The sequence below is a fragment of the Odontesthes bonariensis genome, chromosome 19 (genome assembly GCF_027942865.1).
Source record: "Odontesthes bonariensis isolate fOdoBon6 chromosome 19, fOdoBon6.hap1, whole genome shotgun sequence".
NCBI lineage: Eukaryota > Metazoa > Chordata > Actinopteri > Atheriniformes > Atherinopsidae > Odontesthes > Odontesthes bonariensis.
Window position 1 is genome coordinate 10,427,730 of NC_134524.1, and position 22,842 is coordinate 10,450,571.

The 22,842-nt window shown below is 42.7% G+C and overlaps 2 protein-coding genes across 3 annotated transcripts; both read right to left on the reverse strand.

Moving 5' to 3' along the window:
• Positions 1–227: 227 nt before the first annotated feature.
• LOC142369064 (transmembrane protein 272) lies at positions 228–3,949 on the reverse strand. The gene is made up of 5 exons (XM_075451303.1): positions 3,688–3,949; positions 3,343–3,427; positions 3,200–3,250; positions 2,889–3,095; positions 228–1,720 (listed from the first exon to the last, which is right to left on the reverse strand). The coding sequence occupies exons 2-5, from the start codon at positions 3,404–3,406 to the stop codon at positions 1,518–1,520; spliced, it is 525 nt and encodes a 174-aa protein (XP_075307418.1). The 5' UTR covers positions 3,407–3,427; positions 3,688–3,949; the 3' UTR covers positions 228–1,517.
• A 1,782-nt stretch (positions 3,950–5,731) lies between these two features.
• Positions 5,732–21,786, reverse strand: LOC142368544 (calpain-5). Of its 2 annotated transcripts, XM_075450744.1 has the most exons (13): positions 21,166–21,786; positions 16,562–16,737; positions 14,290–14,421; positions 13,980–14,191; positions 11,882–12,074; positions 11,600–11,793; positions 11,171–11,248; positions 10,659–11,082; positions 9,571–9,693; positions 9,290–9,486; positions 8,253–8,371; positions 6,451–6,587; positions 5,732–6,280 (listed from the first exon to the last, which is right to left on the reverse strand). In XM_075450744.1, exons 2-13 carry the CDS (start codon positions 16,724–16,726, stop codon positions 6,104–6,106), a joined length of 2,151 nt encoding a protein of 716 aa, XP_075306859.1. In that variant the 5' UTR covers positions 16,727–16,737; positions 21,166–21,786; the 3' UTR covers positions 5,732–6,103. The 2 variants fall into 2 exon arrangements, with proteins under 2 accessions (XP_075306859.1, XP_075306860.1); XM_075450745.1 differs by lacking the exon at positions 5,732–6,280 and having other exon boundaries at positions 6,520–6,587; positions 8,162–8,371.
• Between the last annotated feature and the right edge of the window lie 1,056 nt (positions 21,787–22,842).

The window sequence follows — 22,842 nt, forward strand, 5'->3', positions numbered from 1 at the left end:
TCTTTCACCTATTATTATATTTGTACTATTTATAACTGGATGCTAAATTCTGAACAATTCCCATCCCTATTCGTCATCCTGCGTCTTGGATCATAAACAATCTTTTGCTGTTGGATTATTTTAAGACCTACAGTGCCTTGCAATAATATTCACCCCCTCTGCATTTTCCCCATTAAGTTGCCTCAAAACCTGGAATTAAAATGGATTGTTTGAGGGTTTGCACCATTTCATGTATTTTTAAATTTTTTTATTGTGAAGCAAACAACAAATAGGACAAAATAACAGAAAACTTCAGCGTGCATAACTGTTCACCCCCCCCTCTAAAGTCAGTACTTTGTAGAGCCACTTTTTGTGTCGATTACAGCTGCAAGTCGCTCTGGATAAGTCTCTATGAGTTTGCCACATCTTGCCACTGGGATTTTTGCCCATTCCTCAAGGCAAAACTCCTCCAGCTCCTTTATGTTGGATGTTTTTTGCTTGTGAACAGAAATCTTCAAGTCTAACCACGAATTCTCAATTGGATTGAGGTCTGGACTTTGATTCGGGCATTCCAACACATTTAAATGTTTCCCCTTAAACCACTCGAGTGCTGCTTTAGCAGAATGCTTCGGGTCATTGTCCTGCTGGGAGGTGAACCTTTAGCACTATCCATCTTTCCCTCGACTCGGACCGGTTTCCCAGTCCCTGCTGCTGAAAGACATCCCCACAGCATGATGCTGCCACCACCATGCTTCCCTGTGGGGATGGTGTTCTTGGGGTGATGGGATGTGTTGGGTTTGCACCAGAGATAGCGTTTTCCTTGGTGGCCGAAAAGTTCAATTTTAGTCTCATCTGACCAGAGCACCTTCCATCATACATTTGAGGAGTCGCCCAAACGTGCCTTCATGGCTTTTTTTGGGCCACTCTTCCATAGAGCCCAGGTCTATGGAGTGTATGGCTTATTGTGGTCCTATGGACAGATACTCTAGTCTCTGCTGTGGGACTCCTTCAGGGTTACCTTTGGTCTCTGTGCTGCCTCTCTGATTAATGCCCTCCTGTCTGTGAGTTTAGGTGGGCGGTCCTCTCTTGGCAGGGTTGTTGTGGTACTATGTTCTTTCCATTTGAAGATGATGGATTTGATGGAGCTCTGGGGGATCATCAAAGATTGGGACATTTTTTTACAACCCAACCCTGACTCTAAATGTAAGCATACACTTTGTGCATCTTTTGGGAATACAGCTGAATTCAAATCCAACAGACACATTCATCAGAGCTTTTGCAGAAGCAGAAAATACAATGCAGATAACAATTTCTAATCAGTGTTAAAACAGAAATCATCTAAGAATCAATTATGCATCCAGCGGGGCTGTCAGACTTATTCTGCTTTTAGGATTTAGGAGCTCATATCTGATCGTTAAAGTGCATGTCATGCAACAACAGTGGAACATGAGACGCAGAAACTCCACCAGCTTCAGCAGCACGCTCGTCTTACGCAGCCCCACGAAATGCATCCTGTCATTAACTTTGTTTCAGAGTCTCTAGACGTTGTCGCTGGGGTTGGGGACGACTAAGCTCCTGCAGCACAAGCAGCAGCCAATGAACATGAAGAAACCAATCAGGATGTAGACCAGCGTGGTGGTCCAGAAGGCAAACAGGTAAACTGTCTTATCACAGTAGGGATCCACGTTCGTTGTAGTCTTGTTGTAGTTCGGTTCATAAATTGAGTAAATCCACACATTACCTAGAAAAGAAAACGAGAGAAAAATAGAAATGCATGTGATGTAGTCTTAAGATCAGGAACAGATGTTAAAGAGTGGACGCGGTGTGATTCCGTCCAACTTTGGCAAAATCAAATGCAGAATGAAACATGAAAACAGGAGTTGTTTGTGAGCGGCTAACAATTAAAAAAAAGGAGTAATCAGGACATCTAGTGGCTCACATGTGTAACTACAATCGGTCCGTTCAACAGCTGGCACACCTCAAAGTTACTTCCAAAGCAGGTAAAGCTTGCTGCACAGGAAATCTGTAATGGAGGTAGTTTGGGAAATTACAGCTTGGGGGAGGGTTATCATGGAAGAGATAATGTCTGCCATCATGACGGAATGGACAGTTTGGAGGAGGAGTATTTTTCCTCTGCAGGGCCCTCATGCTGCTTCAGTTGTGAGACTTCACGCAGGTTTTGCTGCTGAAGCTTAAAGTTTATTCAGATTTTACATAAATCCTAAAGGGTGTAAAGCAGGGATGTCCACACCCGGTCCTCGAGGGCCGCTGTCCTGCAGGTTTTAGATGTTTCTCACTGAAACACCTGATTCAGATCAAAGCATCTTTAGCAGGCTTGAGCAGAACTTAACAATCTTTTGAAGAAATCCATTTCATGATGTTTTTGCACTGCGTTGATATGAAAAAGGAAGATGTTCAGATGCATTTTACAACTCTTCTATTCATCACTTTAGTTGCATTGTTAAAACACAAGGATCTGATGAGTGTTTTTTAATCCAGAACAATAATTTACCAGTTAACTTCTTTATAGCTACCCAAGTTGTGTTTTTATGCTCAAGGGTTTATGTTTTCATACGTATTCTTACTGGATAAAAGGATCCCTTATAAAATCTAATTATAAAACTGTACTATTCATTACTTGATGTTAGTATTTGGTTTTAATTTAATGGGAGTTCACATTAAGCTCCACACTGGTTTTGACCTGTTAGCCGTATTAAAGAAGTGTTGATTCAGTTATTTTGGAGGCTGCAGTTCGTATGAACCCCAACAGTTCATCAGCTCCACAGAGAGATGTTAATACTTAACCTCATCTCATTTGTCCTTGAACGCAGCTGTTTACACAGCTTTAACAGTTGCCAACCAACCAGAGACATGCTTTTCCTTTGGCTTTGGCACAATGAGTCGCTCACCGGTGATAAACCAGCAGAAGAGGAAGAAAGACGTCAGTGAGTTCCAGGCGGCGCAGGGCCGGCTCAGCGGGTTGGTGGTGCCGTCATCGAGCTCCTGCGCGCAGGGGAGGCAGGAGAGCACCGCCAGCGCCAGACCAAAGACCCCCGCCACTATCAGATAGATGGGAATGTAGGGCTGCCGCGGACAGTCATTCAGGTGTACTGCCCCTGGTGGACACAGGGGGAGAGGACAGGAGAGCAATCCAAATTTTATCGTTACTTCATAATAGAAAAACACATCTGCCTGATTCATTACTGGTTCTGTGACTCACCAATTGAAATCTGAGCAATGGGCATAACGCAAACAAACAGCTTTGAAAATCCTGCAAGAAGAAATAATCAAACACTTAATGGCAACTTTCTTTACAAGAACAGAAACTATGAGATGTGTGCGCGCGCGCTGAGTGCAGCTCACCGAGCACCGGCGCAGAGGGTTGAGGAGGCCTGTGGATGTGCTGAATGAGCTGGATGTTTGACATGTTCAGTAAAGAGTGACTAACCTGCAGAGGAATACAAATCACTGTGACTACCAAAGTTCAAAAAGAAAAGACAGACCGCAGACATGTTATTTGGCAGAAGCAGCAGCCTGGTCCCATTTCACAGGATATAAACAAACCTTAACAGCGATAAACAACAAACAGGTGAGAGTAAATAGACTTTTCCACTAAAATAAGACAAGCTCCCTCAAAAACAAAGCTCGGATGTTCCTAACTTTGGAATACACAAAGCATACAGGAAGAATGCAGTGAAGAGTCTTTACTCTCTGGAAGGAAACAACTCCGCTGCGCAGTTCGTCTCAGATGTCCGATAAAGGTCTTCCTATCCGAGCAAAAAGTCTCGACGTGTCCGGTGAAGGAGATTTCTGAGTGAAAAGATCCCCGTCTTCCTTTAAAAAGGCTCCACAATTAGCTTTAGATAGTTCAGATTTCACTTTCTGTATCCCGTCTATAACAGCCGCTCCCAGTTTGGACTTCGGCCTGCGCGTGTGCACAGGAAGGATCGCGGTCACGCGGTCTGATGATTTGTAAATCGTGGCCGTCGCCAAGCTCGTTCACGTTGCGTCTTTCTCTGCTCATGTTTAAAAATGACAGTCAATGCAACACTAACATTTGACAGAAAGCAGCTTTTATAAAAGTATGCGCACGTCTTAAGGCAATATATATATATGACCTAAATAAAGGAATAAACCGACAAAAGAAAGAAAGAAAGGATCTTTATGGCATGAACATTTCAGCTGTAAAAACTCCTCTTGGATCATATTTTCCTCTTCAAATGCAGTTTATAGTTCCACTTTCAAGAGCAACGCGCGTGACTGATCCTCCTGATAAACAAATGCTGGCAGAACAGATAAGGGCTAAATGAACCGTTTGTCTAAACTTTGCATTGAAACAGTGCTGTGGAGCTCCAACCACAGACGGTAACATGGAAAAGAAAGTACACCCTCTTCAAATTCTTGGATTTCAAACACTAAGACATAAGAAAAAGAGCCGGTCTTATAAAATAAAATAAAATAAAAACTACGGATTAACAACAGCACACAATTTATTACACCATGCCGTTGTTCATTTAACAAATCTAAGCCAAAGTGCATGGGAAAAAAAGGTGTGGAAAAATAAGTACACCCCCTTTTACATCTACAGGAACTAAAAGGGAAAGAAGCAGCCAGGAGCTGCTGATCAAATGAAGATGATTAACTGATCTAAAGTAAGTGTGAGCACCTCTATAAAAGCTTGTCAGGTTGCTAATTCCAAGGAGGAAACACATAAGCATTGATCTGAAAACAACACTAGAGAAGTTAGTGAACCTTAAAACTGTGCTGCTCTCTTGTGCACGGTCCTGGGCCCGAGGCCGCCCTAAAGGTCACCCAGGAGACTTTGTTCTCCAGCCTCGCACCACAATGTGTTGCTTTATGGTAGATTGACATTTTTGTGGCGCCTCTGTGGTACTGTTCACTCAATGGGTCCTCACAATGAATGTTATATGACTCGGTGCTCAAAATGTACTCATGATGGAAGTGTGTTTTGGTTTCTGTGTCCTTTGAATTAGAAGAATTACAACAATTACATCACTGATAAAGTGTTATTCTAGTCACTAAAATGAAGGAATCTCCCATTGAAATGAATCAGCAGAATGTGTTACAGTGTAACTGAGTTCAAGAGAGTTAGAGAAGCTGAAACTTTCTTTAACCTGCTGCAGCATCCAAAGTTTTTACTCTACAGGCACCATTTTTCCATCCAAACCTAGGAAAGCGCTCCTATGATTATCCCACCGCTGTATTCTCAGAGTGGCTTCATGATCCGACTCACCTGTGCTGGACTGATTTCCTCCTGCTTAAAAAACCGGCGCCACTTCATCTGTGTTGAAGCGGGATTACTCGGCCAAACTAATTTGTGTCTCAGTGAAGATCAACTCTACTAACTTGTGTTGATCTCCAAGAGTGATCAGTTTTTTTCTGTTGGATTATTTTAAGACCTACCTGTACTCACCTGTACACAGACCTGGATTTACTGCCCCAGAGAAACAATCTGCAACTCCACTGGATCTCAACTCGCTCTCTTTCAGTTGAAACAATAAATCCCATTTCAACCCACGGTTTTCGGCTTCTGTGATTGGCTTCTGCCATTTTCTACCAATCCGTAACAAACTCTCATTTAATTCAGTTTTCAAAAGTATATTTTTGTCTGGCCAAATCTTTGGATTTAGTCTGTGTAGGTTTCACTCCTTTAAAAGCCCAAAGTTCTCTTAAAAAAAAAAAGGGATTATTTCAGTCATTTAACCTAAGATGTTTATTGTTTGTAGGAAAATGCAAATTAAGTTTAGTATTTAAAAAAGAAAAAAAGGCACAAAATGACACAATGACAATCAGAAATGTACCAAATACAGTAAAATATCATGCAACACCGAGCTCAGGCAGCTTTTTCTCTAATGTTGTTGAGCTGCTGTTTGAGGTGGCGTGTCTGACCTGCAGATCATCTCAGAGCGTCTTTAAAACAACACAAACTGGACTTTTGAACTCTCAGATTCAGCACTGCTGAGTCTGTTTCCATTTTCAAGGCCTGTTCCAGTCAGTTTTACTTCATGTGTGCAAGTTTTTTTTTTCCACCTGTTCGGGCTTGTTTGTCCGTCGGCTCCCACCTGAGAGGACAGCGGTTACCAAGGCAACCACACAGATGCTGTCACAAGTCTGTGAGGCAGACACTGGAGGATGTCTCAACGTAGATGCAACTTCTGAATAACGAGCGCGACTGGCCGCCTCGCAGATCGATCACCTGACTCCGGCTCCTCTCGGATTCGTTCGTCTGGAGTCGAGCGTCTCCGAGCAGCGAGTCCCACAGCAGACCTCTGCTCCACAGCTGCACGCACACACACACACACACACACACACACACACACACACACACACACACACACACACACACACACAAACACACACACACACACACACACACACACAGAGGAGTCTGACTGAGATGGTGTGCATGTGTGTCTGCTCATCTTTTCACGGGAAAAGTGACGGTCAAACCTCCACAGAGATGTGTGCGTTGGGGTATCGTCTGTAGAAGATGGTTCTGAGGTTGAATTCGGGGTTTCCCTCCTCCCTGAACACCCGCGTCCTGATGGTGTCGCTCTCACATCGCAAGACAGCGTAAACATCTGGAGCTGTGGATCCCAACACCAATAAAGAGATGAAATCTCCGAGACATTAAAGGGATAGTTCGCCTCTTTTGACATGAAGCTGTATTAAATCCCATATTAGCAATATCATTTATGAACATCTTCTTACCCCCCCCTGCGTCCTGTGAGCCGAGTTCCAGCCTCGTTCTGGCGTTGGCGAAGGTAGTCCGGCTAGTTGGCTGGGACTACAAAAATAAAGCGTCTTGCTTCTCAAAACAATATGCGTTCAAAAGAGTAATACATTTGCATCACAAAATCGTTCAGCCAGAAAAAGTCAGACCTCACAATCGCTTGGCGCTATTTCTCTCCCTTTATAGCAATACATTCAGCCGCCTGCCGACAGCTGCACCTGTTACGGTGTTTACTGCTCGGTCTGCACTTCGATCTGCATGGTTTACATAGCCGTAGTGATATGAAGGGAGAGAAAAATAGCTCCAAGCGATTGTGAGGTGACGTCTGACTTTTTCTGGATGGACGATTTTGTGATGCAAATGTATTACTCTTTTGAACGCATATTGTTTTGAGAAGCAAGACGCTTTATTTTTTAAGCCCCAGCCAACGAGCCGGACTACCTTCGCCAACGCCAAAACGAGGCTGGAACTCGGCTCACAGGACGTAGCGGGGGGTAAGTCAGTGTTCATAAATGATATTGCCAATATGGGATTTAATACAGCTTCATGTCAAAAGAGGCGAACTATCCCTTTAAATCAAATCAAATCAAATCAAATTTATTTGTATAGCACATTTCATGTACAAACAGTTCAAAGTGCTTTACATAAAATAAAAGCATTGCAGCAGGGAGTGCAAGAAGCATTAAAAATACATAATATAATATAAAGAGAAACAAATAAAATCATTTAAATGAATTTAAAATCAGGCAACAGTCTAGATAAGTTAAAAGATATTTCATGCATAGACACATGAGAAAAGAAATGTTTTTAACCCGGATTTAAAAATGTCTACATTTGGTGAGAGTTTAATCTCCACTGGCAGTTTGTTCCACTTGTTTGCAGCATAACAGCTAAATGCTGCTTCTCCATGTTTAGTCTGGACTCTGGACTGGACCAGCTGCCCTGAGTCCTTGGATCTAAGAGATCTGCTGGCTTTATATTCTCTGAACATATCACAGATGTATTTTGGGCCTAAACCGTTCTGGGATTTGTAAACCATCAGCAGGCTTTTAAAATCTATTCTGTGACTGACTGGAAGCCAGTGTAAAGATTTTAAAACTGGTGTGATGTGTTCAGATCTCTTAGTCCGGGTTAAAACTCTAGCAGCAGCGTTCTGGATGAGCTGCAGATGTTTAATGCTCTTTTTGGGAAGTCCAGTTAAAAGAGCGTTACAGTAATCGAGTCTACTGGAGATGAATGCATGGATGAGTTTCTCCTGGTCTTTTTAGGAGAGGAAACCTTTAATTCTGTTGATGTTTCTGAGATGGTAAAAAGCTGCCTTGGTGACAGCTTTGATGTGGCTGCTGAAAGTCAGATCTGAGTCTATCAACACTCCGAGGTTACGAACTTGGTCAGTGATTGTAAGGTCCCGAGTCTCAAGATATTTACCAACGCTGACCCTCTTCTCTTTTCTACCAAACAGAAGTGTGACGTGTCCAGCTGCTTCTCTGCAGGAGGTTTATTGATGGCGCTGAATCACCTGTCTGTTTGGGAGGGCGGAGTCCCGACGCCCTGCGGAGGTGCACCGTGGTCACCACTGCGGGCTGAGGTAGAAAACACTGGAACAAGGAGGGAGACGGCAGGTCCTCCCTCAGTTCCCTTCATGGGGGAAAAAAAAAAGAACAAAACTAAAGAGGAGAGGACCGCCACACGAGTAGAAAAGAGTTTGAGAAGTTTAAAGAAACGGAGAAATTCAAAGTTCACTGTCACAGACACAGTTTCATCTGTGGAAACATGAATAAGCAGAATTTCTGGGAGAGAATAATAATCTGGGAACTCTGAACTTCCATCATCTGCTAAGAAAAATTAAAGTTAGTGAACTCCATAACTGAACACTGAAGAAGCCTTTTTCTTTCCCCCACTTTGTTATCGTAATGTGTTCAGGCTGAACGTGACGTCATTTAAAGCTCCAGATCTTAACTTCTGAAGCACACTGAGTGCAGCCTGAGATTTGAGCATCTTTTGGTTCTATAAACAGTTGTGTGACGAGTGGAATAAGAGAAAGACATTGGTTGAGAAAGCATAGAAACCATTGGTTTGCGAATTTTAGAGTTTCTAAGGCAAGATATGATATTTGCAAAACATCCATACTGCATGTTACAAACATGTTTTTTCTGGTTTATCAGGTGATGAATTCTGAGTTCTGCCACATTTTCAAAAGACACAAAATGTGTCCCACTGGGATACATTTACTGTGCTTTAAAAGCCATGTAGTGAGTGAAATGATTTCCTTTTTTATTTTACATTTTACCAGGAGAAATGGTTGTTACATGCACAAAATAAATGTACTGTATTGCAGCTGGTATAACAACTTGTGTGGCAGGATACAACACTGACATTATATCCTGATTCCAATATATATGTATATATATATATATATATATATATATATTGTAGATCAAATTAACCATCACAGAACCACACATCTAGCTTGACTCACTGTTTAATTAAAGACATGCATTTATTTATCTAATATGTGAGAAGAAGAACCCATGTTGTTATTTGACTTGAACATACCAGAGTCTGACATGAGCGTGGGAGAAGAGGCGCAGCAGGAAGCGCCCGGTGGCGCCCGGCAGGAAGGTGGTGGGCAGCACAACGTAGCGGCCCGGAGCCAGAGTCCCCCTCCACGTCACACTGCGGGAGTCCATGTAGACGGAGCTGGCCGCCTGCTCCACCACACACTGCGCCCGGCTGCAGCGGTTCACCTCCACCTGGGGACGACCAGGTTGCAAAGGAGGTTACTTTCGTGGAACAGGAAAAGCGCGCGGTCACGGTTTGCTCTGTGGGCCGCTCACCTTCAGCACCTCAAAGCCGATCGGCAGGTTTTCTCCTCCTCCGTTTTTCCTCCAGATCCTCCGGTCCTCCTGCTGCAGGCAGATCAGCGCCTCCTCCTCTTTGCCTCGTACCTCAAACATGAACTGACAAAAAAAGACAAAAGTCTGTGTGTATTTCCAGTGAGGTGTCTGATACTCAAGAGAAACAGTTGAAAAAGGACCATCTCTAAGGTCATGGAGTACATATGCATATATATCTAAACACGTTACTAATGAAGGCCACTGAGTGCATGTGTCCCAACCAGAGATAGCATATAGTCAAATAAGGAGATTCGGATGAAAATACATTCCAAAGGCATGAAGTCCATATACGTTGTCTCTTGGCTAGATGCCTGGAGAAGAAGAGACCTGCAGCATCTCCACCATATAGGGATAAATTAACACCCATAAAAAGGAGTTTCACCCTCTGAAAGACAGAGAGATTCCATTCCAACATTTGGGCTACTCTCTCCAGACTCGATGCATCTTTTCTGTAAATTCGAGACGGACCTGATGAATGCAATAAAGGTTTCTATGTTCGATTAAGTCCGTCTCAGCATCACTTATCTCCACATCGGCTCGGCATATTTACTCCCCTCATATTTACTACACCAGCATTCTTGTGTTCATTTCAAACCCCTCCCAAGCCACCACCATCCATGCTGATCCCTTTTTGGTTACCAACATCTACTACTGTGCTACTTCATGTAGCTGCACTATGTGCATCAATGTAGACAACACATAAATGAACTATAACAAAATTAGACACAGAAAATAGCTCCAAACAAGGTCGATACATCAAATTAGTAAAATAAGCGCTACGTCAGAGAAATAATTGGTTAACAGAAAATAAATAAATAACAATAAGAAGAAGCACTGTTGTGTATTTATCCACCACTACTTAAAACTTGCATCTCTCCACTATATGACCCCTTTCAGGAGCCCTTTAAAAAGTTCAGGCATTTGCCCCACTTTGCTTCATGTAGATCCAGTCTGCCCAGTCGGCTCGGCATATTTACTACACCAGCATTCTTGTGCTCATTTCCACGAGTTTCCGCCTCAGGGTTTACCTGTGGATTGTGCAGAAAGGTGTCCCTGTGGTTGATACACCCCCCACACCGACTCCTCCTGTCCATCTGTGCCTCCCACGCTCCACTCGCCCCTCCACCCTCATCCTGCTTCCTGGTGTTCCTCCCACTCTCATGGGGATTGCAGATTCCTCTTTTGCCTCCCTTCTGTTGACTCTCCCTGAGTCGGGCTTCTTTTCGGTTCCCTCGCTGCTTGGCCCCTCCAGACTTGTTTTCACTCAGGTTCAGAGCGATGTTGCCGTGGAGCACCTTGCGTGGAGCTTCTCCAGAGGCGGGGGGAGCCAGAGCCCACTCCCCGTAGCATTGTGTTTCTCTCCAGTGCGAGCTGGGCCACAGCAGAGCCCTCTCCACCAACCGACACACCACCACATCTGTGAAGTAGCGACAAAAGTCCTGGAAATCCATCCTGATTGAGAAGCAATCAGCGTGGTCAGAACAAAGAAATCAGACCATGTACGGTGTTGTTTCTGATCTGAAAGATAAAACAGTTGTACCAGAACTCCCCAACATCCCGAACAACGAGCCCCATCTTCTCCCTCTCTGCTCGACTCAGTTGTTGCCACTGCTCTGACCTGCAGGGGGCGTACAAGGACAAAAAGCAGAGCTATGTGGTTAAACAGATGACACGGAACAAGAAATATATAAGCAGTGTTTCAACTTCTGGAGAGCTTTATTGGTCCATTTTGGCCTTTTTCAGAGTTTCTCAGACTTTCGTAATGTAAACAGCAGATGTCCCCTTGTAAAACAATTCCCTAACTATTGTAAACTATCTGAAATTGTCCAGAAAAGTTGCAGTGGCATTGTAAAATGTTGTAAAGCGCAATGACACTGTTAAGTGTCAGCTGAGGCTTTGGTCCCAGAGCTCCCGTAAAAAGCTCTCAGCAGTCAGACGTGCGGCAGAAGCCAGAACAAAGCGCCCTCACCCCTGACTCCAGGCACCCCTCCAATCCGTGGTCCCCCATGGGTTCCTCATCCGCACCATAAAGAGTCGGAACTTCCCGCTTGTTTTCCACGGCTTCTCCCCGAGCCTCACCTTCCTCACTGCTGTGATCCCGTAGGCGTGTCCACGCACGAGCCCACAGTCCAGCACCGACTCCACAGTCTCTCCCTCAGCCGGCTGGGAATGTGAAACACACCGGAAAGATTCAAAACCACAGTCCAACAGCATCTCAAATGCTGAAGAGTTTCAGGATAAGGAGCCGTACCCGTATGGAGCAGCTGATGAGGGATTTGCGTTCGTGGACCTTAGTTAATGTCTGGAAGAGAGCTTTTCTCTGGTCGTTGTGCAGGCTGAGGGCCTCGCGATCCAGGCCGAGAGGCTCCGAGACCCCACCGGTGAAGTCAATGAGGGCCTCTGCTGTGTTTCCTCCTTCCAACGCCTCATAGCATCCATTTATTCTGAAAGACAGAAGTGACCAGATGGATCGAATGTTTGATTCATCGTTGTCCATCTTCTCCATTTGCATGTTCAACTTTTTTCTTTTTCCTGTACATGGATGCAACAAAATGTAGATTAAAAAGAGTAGAAGAAGTCCAGAGTAAAAAAAAGACAAACATCCAGGAGACCCGAGTTTGCTCTCCATTTAGCCTTTTTGTTTCACTCTCAGTTCACTTCCACTCAGTGTTTGACAAGGTTTAGACACCAAAATCAGAAAAATGCCAATCTCTTAATCTTGGCTTTTAACTTGGTTTGGTTTTGGAAGCCATCGTTGCTTTCCTTACATTAAACCCTCTCTCTCTATTCTTTTTAAAGATGTGCTGATTGTCAAAAATAAATAGATTATCAAGTCAGAACTATTTCACAATTTACCAGGAGACCAGTCTGCTTCGTTTCACTAATGTCCAGCAATGACGCATTGTGTGAAATTATTAAGTTGGTCGAAAGTTGACCCCTTTCAGGAGCCCTTTAAAAAGTTCAAGTATTTGCCCCACTTTGCTTCATGTAGATCCAGTCTGCCCAGTCGTTTATATGACATTTTTTCGAATGCTGCAACTCGTGCCATCTCCACAGCCCACCCTTGAAGAGAGGGCACCCCCTTAGTCTTCCATCCCCTGATAAGTACTTGTCTGCCAATCATGATACTGGTTTGGATATAACTTTTGATATGTTTATCCTGTCCTGTCAGAACTGAATAATCACCCAAAATAAATAATCTAGGTCTAAATGGCATTTGTATCTCTGCAATCTCACATAAGTTATCATAAATATCAGTCCAAAATTGTTGGACTTTATCACATGACCATAAAACATGAACTAAACTACCTTCCTCAGACTTGCATTGCCAGCAGTTTGATGTGGGTAATAATCCTAATCTAAATAATCTGGAAGGAGTCCAATAAAAGCATAAAAGCATGTATAATTTTGAATTGATTGAGGCGCACTCTTGCATCCCTTGAAACTACTTTAATATTTTTACAAATTCTGTTCCAATCTTGATCCCTAAATGTCAGGTTCAGATCCCTTTCCCATGTCTTCTGCAGGGCTGAAATTGGCCCGTTAGTTCTTCTGTTTTTGTACTGAAAGAAATGTTGCAAGATTAAGATTATTAATCTTATTTCAAGGAATTTCTCGAATTTCAAGGTTTTTGCGAGGGGATAAAAACCTCTCATGCCTTTAAAAGGTATTCCTTATTTCAGAATCTGCTAATCTGGCCTGGTCTCCATCTGCACTCATCAGCAGCTGACACCGGCCTTCTCTGGCTCTGCTACGCTAAGCAATGACTAATGCTCGCACTAAAGGTCATATCAGCCATACCAGAAAGCGATTAGCAAGAAGCAAAAGGAATAATACAAGGTTATCTGCAAATGGAAAGTACTGGAATGATAATATATTTCCTTTCTGTGGCTGTTTACACTTGGAAGCAGGAGAAAACGAGGAGTTCCTTGACCTGCAGCTCTTAGCTTCTGCCTTCAGTGAGCCTCTGGTCGTCTCCCATAGCCGGCAGAGTGCCACAGCTCCTTGCTTCAAAGCAGAAATCCTTGGCCATAGCACTGGTAGCTCTGCTCATGGTGTTATAACAAGGGCAGAAACTTAATTTTTTAGCAGAGGGCGACTTCAAGAGTCAAAGTTGTCCTGAGAATATGAGAAATCTACAAGCAACTGAAGCCCTCACCAGAGGCTACATTAAAGGTGTGTCCCGGAGCTTCTAACAGGATTACAAAGAGGAACAGAGGTGTTATCAGTAGTAAGAGTAGTGGCAACTGACCTGCTCTCACTTAACAAAGCTCCTCATAAAAATGGTCACGATAGGAAACTCTGCTTGTCCATCAGAAACTGTTTCGGTGTTTTCTGGTGCGACTCACTTGGCGTACGCTTTCTCCAGCAGGGCGCTCCAAAACTCTCTGGGTGTTGCAGAGCGGCAGAAGAGCAGCACTCCATCCCCGCTGACTGGCAGGCGGTCATCCACCACAACATCCATCCAGCGACCAAGGCGCCAGAAGCGGAAATGGAAGATTCCCGCGTACAGATCGAGACGCTTTGGGTTCCATTCCTGGTCCACGTGGTCGGGAATGACCTGAAAGGTGGCAAAGAGGGACAAAAACAGTAAAGAGAAGCTTCAAGGAAAAGTGGGGAGTACAGAAATGGGGGATTTAAAAGGATGACAGACACAACCTTCTTCCACAGCGATGGCTCAGACGCTAGGCAGGAAATAGCTGCCACCATCCAGCAGTTACCCAGACTGCCTTGGTGCAAGTCACGGGTGCTGATGCCGTCCACGAACAGACGAGGGTCCTTACAGATTTCCTAAAGTAGCATCAACAGAAAAAGAGAGACCAAGTTCAACAGAAAAAAAACACATTAAACTCGAATTAGTTGATGTGATATTTTGTTATTTAGAGACAATAAACGGTTCAAACGACATCAGGCTGCTGTCACTCTGTGTGACTTTTTAAGCTTTAAGCAGACATGAAGCAACACTCTGAGACTGAAGATCTGCCTGCTGTTTCTGAGGGTCCAACCATGTTCTGCTCTGCTTTACTTTCCAACCTCAGCGAGACTTTGCTTCTTTGTTTGATCTTAACTGTTTTAATTGGTCTTATTGTGTTAAATATGTGTGATGTTTTTTATCTGCTTTAGTTTTTAATATTCTGTTCTGTGCAGCGCTTGGTTTCTAAATAAAGTTGGTTGTTGTCTGCATGTTGTGTGACATGTGGAACAGCCAAAGCTCCAGACAGCTATTCCTTGGTGTCATTATTGTTAATAATAGCTAATAATAAAGGATAACTAAGATTGAACAACGTTTATCTGAGCTATCACTGTTTTTCATGCTTTGTGACATCATCCCTTCCAACTCAAACTAACTGAACCTAGCTTCAACCAATCAGCATTCCACTTACATGCGGCGTCATCACTCACGGCTACTTGCTGTTTTTTGGGGGACTTCACACACGCCCATCTGCATTGGTTGAATACCTAAAATACTTCACTCTGCGTGGGCTGAGAGTGCCGCAGACGGAAACCAACAGGCACTGATATCAGAGAACCAAAACACGTCGGCCTTTAAACCAAAACAATCAGCTTAAACATACAGAAGTAGCTGAATCACAACTGACTTAGGTGATAAATACCAGCATGCTCATTTCTACAAGAAACACCTCCACATTTGATGCGAATATTCGTTATTGCAGCTTTAAAAACACTCGCAGTGATGTGGAACAAACTGTGTCATTACTGACAGCAGCAGTTAGTATCATCACATAGTTTTATGAGGCCTGCGAGGTGATTCAGAGTGTCAGAACACCGCTGAGTGGGCAGATCCTGTCCATGTGGACCGGTTGATATCAGGGTCAGGTAACTGTAGAAGTGCTTAACGCACTTAGACACACGCAGAAAGACACTTTCGGAGGTCATAACCTCCTAAGCTGTAACTCGAGGAAAGATATCAACCATCTCTAAGATGGATGATGTTATGTTCAAGTGCAGATTAGGCCACCTAGAGAGTGAACCGGACAGTTATGATTGGAAATAAGTGAGTTTAGTGAGTGTGTGTGTGTGTGTGTGTGTGTGTGTGTGTGTGTGTGTTCATCAGGTAAGTTAGATGACAGATGTCACTTCATCATTCAACTCCCCGCTGAGACACATTTAAAAATACCCGAGTGTAGCATTTGAAACACAATATTATTAACCCCTTCTCTTCAGCCCTGCAGACTATTAGCAGACTAATCACCATTTGGGTTTTACATTAAGTGCAGCTTACACACAGACTGGACAAACTCCTTGAACTCCTGATCCTGGTGGGAAATACCAGGTATTTCTGATCACTACATGTGCTGAAATAAGCCAAATTTCATCAGTAAAATGTGTCAGATAGGGCATAATTAATCAATCACATCTGAAACAACTACTGTTACTATAATATATTCATTCTGAATTGTGCAAAGTTGAATAATTTCCTTTTAAGCCCTCCATCAGATCTGTATTCTGTCCATCTGCACTGGACAATAATAAATTTAACCTTGAATCTAAACCTCAGGTTTCGCTGCTTTTATTTAAGTCCACATGGCTGGGCGTAGCTGCAATTAACACCTACAAGTAAAGACAACTACACCCATCACAACACTGTGCTAAAAACACCTGGGCTATTTACATCGGATGGTGCTTTTTGTAAGCCCAACTGTACGCACTCACACACACATGATCACACCAGTATAGTCCTCCATCAGCAACTCACTTCCTCAGGGGTTAGGTTTCACTGCCTGACGCCACTCTAATTATAGAAAGTGCCTTAATTACGTTGAGGCACCTATTAAATTTAGATTAGACAAGAGAGGCATCATATTTATAACTTTGCAGTTGTTTGAACTGCTTTTAGGTATTTATTTATTTATAAGAAAAGCAGAAGAGTCTGTTACTTTAGGAGCTTTTCACTCTTCATCATACTCACCCATGGCCTCTTCCACGTCAGTCCTGGCGGGGGTGCCCTCTTGTAAAAGAGGGACTGGTCTGTGGCAGGGAAGAGAGGGTCCTTGAAGAGGGCGCCGCGACGCAGGCAGGCCCGCCTCAGCTTGTGGAAGCTCTGGCCCTGGAAGTCAGTCACTTGTTCCAGCATTCTGGTTGGGCCTGGTGAGATGGAAAGAAAATGGTAAATTAGACAGATGAATGAATAAGCTAAATCACTGGATGGATGTTAGAAGGTGGAGCCATGCTCTGTTAAAACAGTAGATAAATAGAGCTGTCACAGAAAGAGAAGTGGGGAACACCCTGGAGCGGTTGCCAGTCCATCAAAGGGTTCCCAAATTACATGTTTGGACCAGACAAATGTAATAAATACTACCTGACATTTAGTAGCTGTAAAACTGAGCTTTAACGGGGCAATATTACATCAAAATATAATACACAGTAGAACATTTGAGATGTCTATGTTTCCTCTTGATATTCTGGGGTCAAGACTTGTCACTCCTGATCTTTTTAACACGTGGTTTATGCCACAGTCACTTCCTAAACCTAACCAGAAAGTTTCGGTGCCTAAACATATTCAAATAATGACTGAGAATAAAAGTAAATATGATGATAATCAGAGGTTCAAACATATTCTATGGACGTCTATCGACACACTTAAAAAAAATTAGTGCTCGTCAAAAAAAAATAATAATTCAGCATCTAAACAAGTGTTGCACCTGCCTCATGCACGTGCACTTGATGCCGTTTTTTGCGTGTGTTTTTGTACCAACAACAGACAGAAAAGATCATATTTTTGAGACCCTTCTGAAATTAGATTGAGACATGAGTTATTATGAAATGGAAGCTATCACAGCAAGTTTGTGGATGACATTTAGCTTCAGAGGATTTCAAATATTTGTCCAGCTACAAAAGGAGAAGAGCGAGAGGGACAAGAAAAGCTAGCTAGCTTTAGCCGCTATTGCTAACTCTGTGGTAGTAGTGCAGTGTAGGTTTATCAGCAAAGCCGCATGGCGTCCTCACTTACTGTTGCATAAACTCATATTAGAAATATATCCGATTATTAACCACATACTGAGCTGACACTAAATGGATTTGAAACTGAGGCTTAAATATTAAAGTAACGCACGATAATTTGGTAAATATTTTGCTTTCTGGCTCCCTCTACAGTTGTGGGATGCTGCACTTAGCACGTGGGCATTTCAATTCATGTACTATTGACTCCTGAATTTGTTGTCATGTGGAAGACGCCACAAAGACACTATCAAAAGCCCAGAAAAACCAAAGTCATGGTCATAGTTTTAAGGTTCACAAACTTCTCTGGAGTAGCTTTTAGTCACTTTGGATAAAAGCGTATGCTAAATGGCTTAAGGCACATGTAAAATCAGAATAAAGTATTGGTACTTTGTGTTCTCGTAGCCCAGAAAAAAGTCCGATATAAATCACTGCAGCCTGGTAATGAGAACATCACAATGTTTTACAGCTAAAGCTGTAAACCAAACAAAAAACAAAGCAATAAAACATTTCACTGGGAGACAGTTTTGCTTTCAGACACAGTTAATGTTGTGCCAAGGTAAGGCCGCATGTAGAAATGATTTTATTCAAATACATCTGTTGAAACTAAACTAAACCTACATTGTTTATCAGAATGCATACAGGGAATTGTTTGTAATGTTTGAGAAAAACTGCATGAGGACAATGATTTTCTGTAAAAGGTGGCACACTGGCTCCTGGTTGAAGTAGTGTGTGTTTGAGGAGGCAGCACTAACACAGCAGTAAGGTAATGACACCCTGAGTCATGGTCCCTGAGTCAGCATCATGCATATTTGTGAGCTGGCGTGTGTGTGTACCATGGCAGGGTCAAACGGGGGGCTTTGCTGTGCAAAGGAAAAACTCACACCGTGCAGGTGCTGCCGCTGGCAGATGCTTCACAGGTCAGCGTGATCAATTATCAGTGAGATTTTGTTTTTTCTTGGATCAGATTAAAGCAGAGGGACACACAAACCGGGGAGGGGGAGACGGGGGGGACGGGGGGGACGGGGGAGACGGGGGGGGACGCATGAAGTTAACACACTTAATGTTGAAGTTACAGTTATCTGCGAATGTTTCAGGTTTGGTTTGATAATGTTGGATTAGTTTGTTTTTTAACTTCCACAATGAGAAGAAAGCAAAGGAAAAATGCTTCTTTGCATTTTTTTATTTCCTTGGACCAATAACGATGATAATCAGTGCCACTTTTAGAGATGTCATAACTTAGGTAGGTTCACTTCCACAAAGGTCCAGACTGCTGGAGGACCTCCCATGATGCACCTCTGCTCTCTTTACTCTCCATGTACGTATGAATTTATTGTTGTCTGGTGTTATGGTGCTTGTTGTTCCCTCTCAGCCCCCAGCTGGTTGAAGCAGACGGCCGCCCTTTCTGGTTCCGGTTCTGATGGAGGTTTCTTCCTGTTAAAAAGGAGTTTTTTCTTTCCACAGTCGCCTCGTGCACGCTCAGGGCGAGAGATTAAATTGAAAAGAAGTTTCTCTGCAATCTGTTGGTTTCCTTAGTTAGGATACTTTTTTTAAAAATCGGCTTTGTATGTATAAACTGGACTAATTTGGAATCTAATTAATTGGATTTAATTGTATTACAATGAATTTGATTATACTTGGCTTGTATTGGACTGTATCTTTGAAGAGCCTTGTGATGACATTTATTGTAATTTGGCGCTATATAAATAAAATTGAACTGAATTGATTTTTGATAAAACAGAGTAAAGTCAGTGAAAATGTGCCAAATGGAGCAGGATTTAACCTTTGATTTGCCTCAACCTTCCTGGATTCTGGAAGGTCTTGCCACTTATTACTGTTTCCTCACAGGATCGTGCAGATGGAGGAGTTGGTGTCCAGTGTGAGACTCGTTTCTTTCTGTTTTCCTTGTTTGCTTGTTCTAATTTGCGCATTGATGCTCATCATGACGGTGGCTTGTCAATGTTTTTCCAATAGCCTCTTTCACGTATGTCTTTTCAAGCCAGGACAGATGTGCACGTTTAAAAGTCGATCCACAGCTGGTACGCCTCTGAGTCGGCAGGAGAAGCAGTGACAGACATCAAGCCAGCATTGTGGAACACGCCACTCAAGCCAACCATGCAGCCGTCACTGAGATGCTCCCACAACGCTGGCTTGATGTGTGTACGGGCACAGTGTTGCGAGGCTGATCCAGAAGACATCTAGAATCATCATTTCGTTTGGACCCGTCTCTGTCAACGCGAGACACATGAGGTTTCCACATGGCGTCAGATCCCTGCAGCATGAGAACATTAGAAACCATAAACTAAACTGGGAAAACAACAGACTAAATAACAGAACAAACCAGGCCGTAGGGCAGGTGGGTGAGAAATACCAGACGAGCAGGGAGCAGAACTGATCAATGTTGAGAGTAACAGAAACAATCACAGGAGCAAATATACTGAGTGAGTGACTGCAGCTGCGACAGACTGACAACAAACAGGTGTGAGAGGAGCTGTGGACCAAACCGGCGAACTGGGGAAAACTACTGGTGAGGACGTGGAAATGACTAAAAACTCCAAACTAAACTGAGACCAGAGCAGACTAAGACCGCATAAAAGAGAGACTAGAAGCAAAAAGTCACATCAAGAATAGACTAATACAAACAAAGAATGAATCCCAAAAACACAGGAAAAAAAACATGGAAATCTAAATAAACCACGAAACCAAACAGTTTGGGAGAGTTAATATTTCAGCTGTGTTAGATGGCCTCTCTTCACATTTAAAGGCTTCAGTCTGAGCTCGTAGTGACACTCGAAGACCTGACAAAACAATGTAAGTCCGGTGGCTGTGATAACTCCCTATAAAACCTACCAGTGTTTTTGAGCAATTTCAACCAATATTATTGGAGTGATAACCATGGATAACTGTCATTTAATGAGCTGAAAACATTTTAAGTATACGCCCTGCCTGCTTTTATTGGTCCCACCTGTTCAAAACTTGTTGTTGCCCATTACTTTTGCTTTTTAGTTATATTTTAATACCAAATAAACGGTTACATGCTTGTCTGCTTTGTTGCAGGATTATTTAAAAGGTCACGGGCGGCTTTGTAGCTCAAATGTCAATTTAATCCAGATCTGGATCCAGGATTTTATGTTGCTGTATAATGAGTTTGCTGCTGGATAATTAGACTAATAAAAGTTGTAAGCCAAATGTACCATATGGGACAATGAATGTTGAAGTTACACAAACAACAAACAGTTCGTTGTCGGTTTACGTAGCTTAAGGAGCCAAAACGTTAGATGGAATTTACTTCTCGGCTGGAGACAACTTTTTGACAGTTTATAGAGTAATAAACAAGCAAAATAAACCCACAAAATATGCTGATATGTTAGGGTTACCCTCGGGTTGTCAGGAAGACAAACATGTTGACATGTTTGCAGAAAACCTCAGTCTTTAAGCCATTTTCATTCATTAATAAATCATAATTAAGTATGCATTACTGATGTGGAAACAAGCATGAGACACTTGTATAGCTGAACATGACATCATCAAATGTCAACTGTAGATCAGCTTATGTTGGATAATGTACCTTTTTACCTTTTGGTCACAACAGAGGTTCGTCCACTTGTTCTTTTCAGATGTTAAGGAGTGGTTAAGGAAATCCTTTTAGGAGCCCTCCTCTCATAATCTGTCACAAGAAAACAGGCAGCATTTGTCAGCTCGTCTTTGAACCGGCTGTTAAATGCCTCCACGACGCCTCTTTCTTCTTCTGTCCTCTGAGTCTGTCAGGGGTGTTTGTTGCATCTCCACCGGCTTCCTAACTCGGCGTCCTCTTTTGTTTCACTGGACCTGGATGTCAAAAATGAAGCTTGAGAGCAGAGCATGATGCGAGTGCCGCAGGTCTCCTTACACCATCTCTTGTGACGGTGTATCACCTCAGCGTGTGTCTATGTAACAGCCTCTAAAGTTGGTGTGTGTGAGTGCGTGTGCCGGTGTAACTTTATCTGCCTCCGCACAGACAATAGACAGACAGTCACTACACTGAGTGACATAACAAACGATTATAACCAGGGAGAGCCTCACACCGGGGAAATCTACAGTTACAGCCGTTACTCTTGGGTTTCAGACACTTAATCCCACAACACCGACCGCTCAACTGCAGGACCATGCATGAGTATATCACTGTCTTCTTCTGCTCTTCTGTCTCACATCCTTCCCTTTCTGTCTTCATTTTAACATGGCCTGTGACTGCTGCTCCTCTCTTTTTCTCCTTCTTCTTCCTCACAGACTCACTGTCAAATGTGCTGCCCCTGAGACCCCTGACACCTGAGAAACCGAAACGCAAGCACCCTCCGATTTAACTGCCTCACTGCTGAATATCACGCCAATTATCGCCCTCTCTTATGTGCTCAGTTTGTAGCAACAGCTCAGTGCTGATGAAGTGAAATGTTTCTAAATTAGGACATCCCTTTTTTCAAATTAACTTCAGACTGAGATTATTAAAGTAATATCTCAAGGGACAAAGTGGGGAAGCTACAAAGAAAACTGACAGGTTGCTGATATAGAAAAGTGTGAATAAAATAGCCTCAAAAGCATTAAAAATAACCTACATCGTACACTGTAGAAAAACAGATTGTGCTTTTCTTAGATTCCTATTTTAATCTGAGTCAGAGCATCTATGTGGCCACGTGCAGAAAAAATTCAAAGAAGTATCCTTCGACCAGCTAGTAGATTTAAACTCCAGATCATAAAAATATGGATTTTGTTTTATATGCAAAATTATGTAAAAAAACAAACAAAAACATAACCTAGCACAGATAAATAATCATTCTTCATATTTCTTCCTCTTGGATATATAGCCATGGTTTCACAAAATGTACGGACATGCATCCTTTATAAAACATGGGTTTAAAATGTGCAGTTTTCTGTAAAAATACAGAATATATTTCAGCAAAAATACAGAATATATTTCAGCAGCATACCTGCAGAAAGCCTCTGCTACAACAGAGACAGAATCAGCTGCACCATAAAATATCTAAATTATATCAGTAGCCTACTTTCTGTTTGGCTTTGATGAATTATTATCTACACTTTCATTTTACTTTTATTATCTGTTTATTATCTTTATTATCTTTTATATCCTGTTTTTATCTCTGTGCCTTTATGTTTTTGCATATATTCATGAGTTGTGTCGTCCAGTGTAAAATGTATTGAGTGTATGTGTAATTAACTATGGTATGTTAATAAAACATTAACATCTGTATCGTGTTGTCT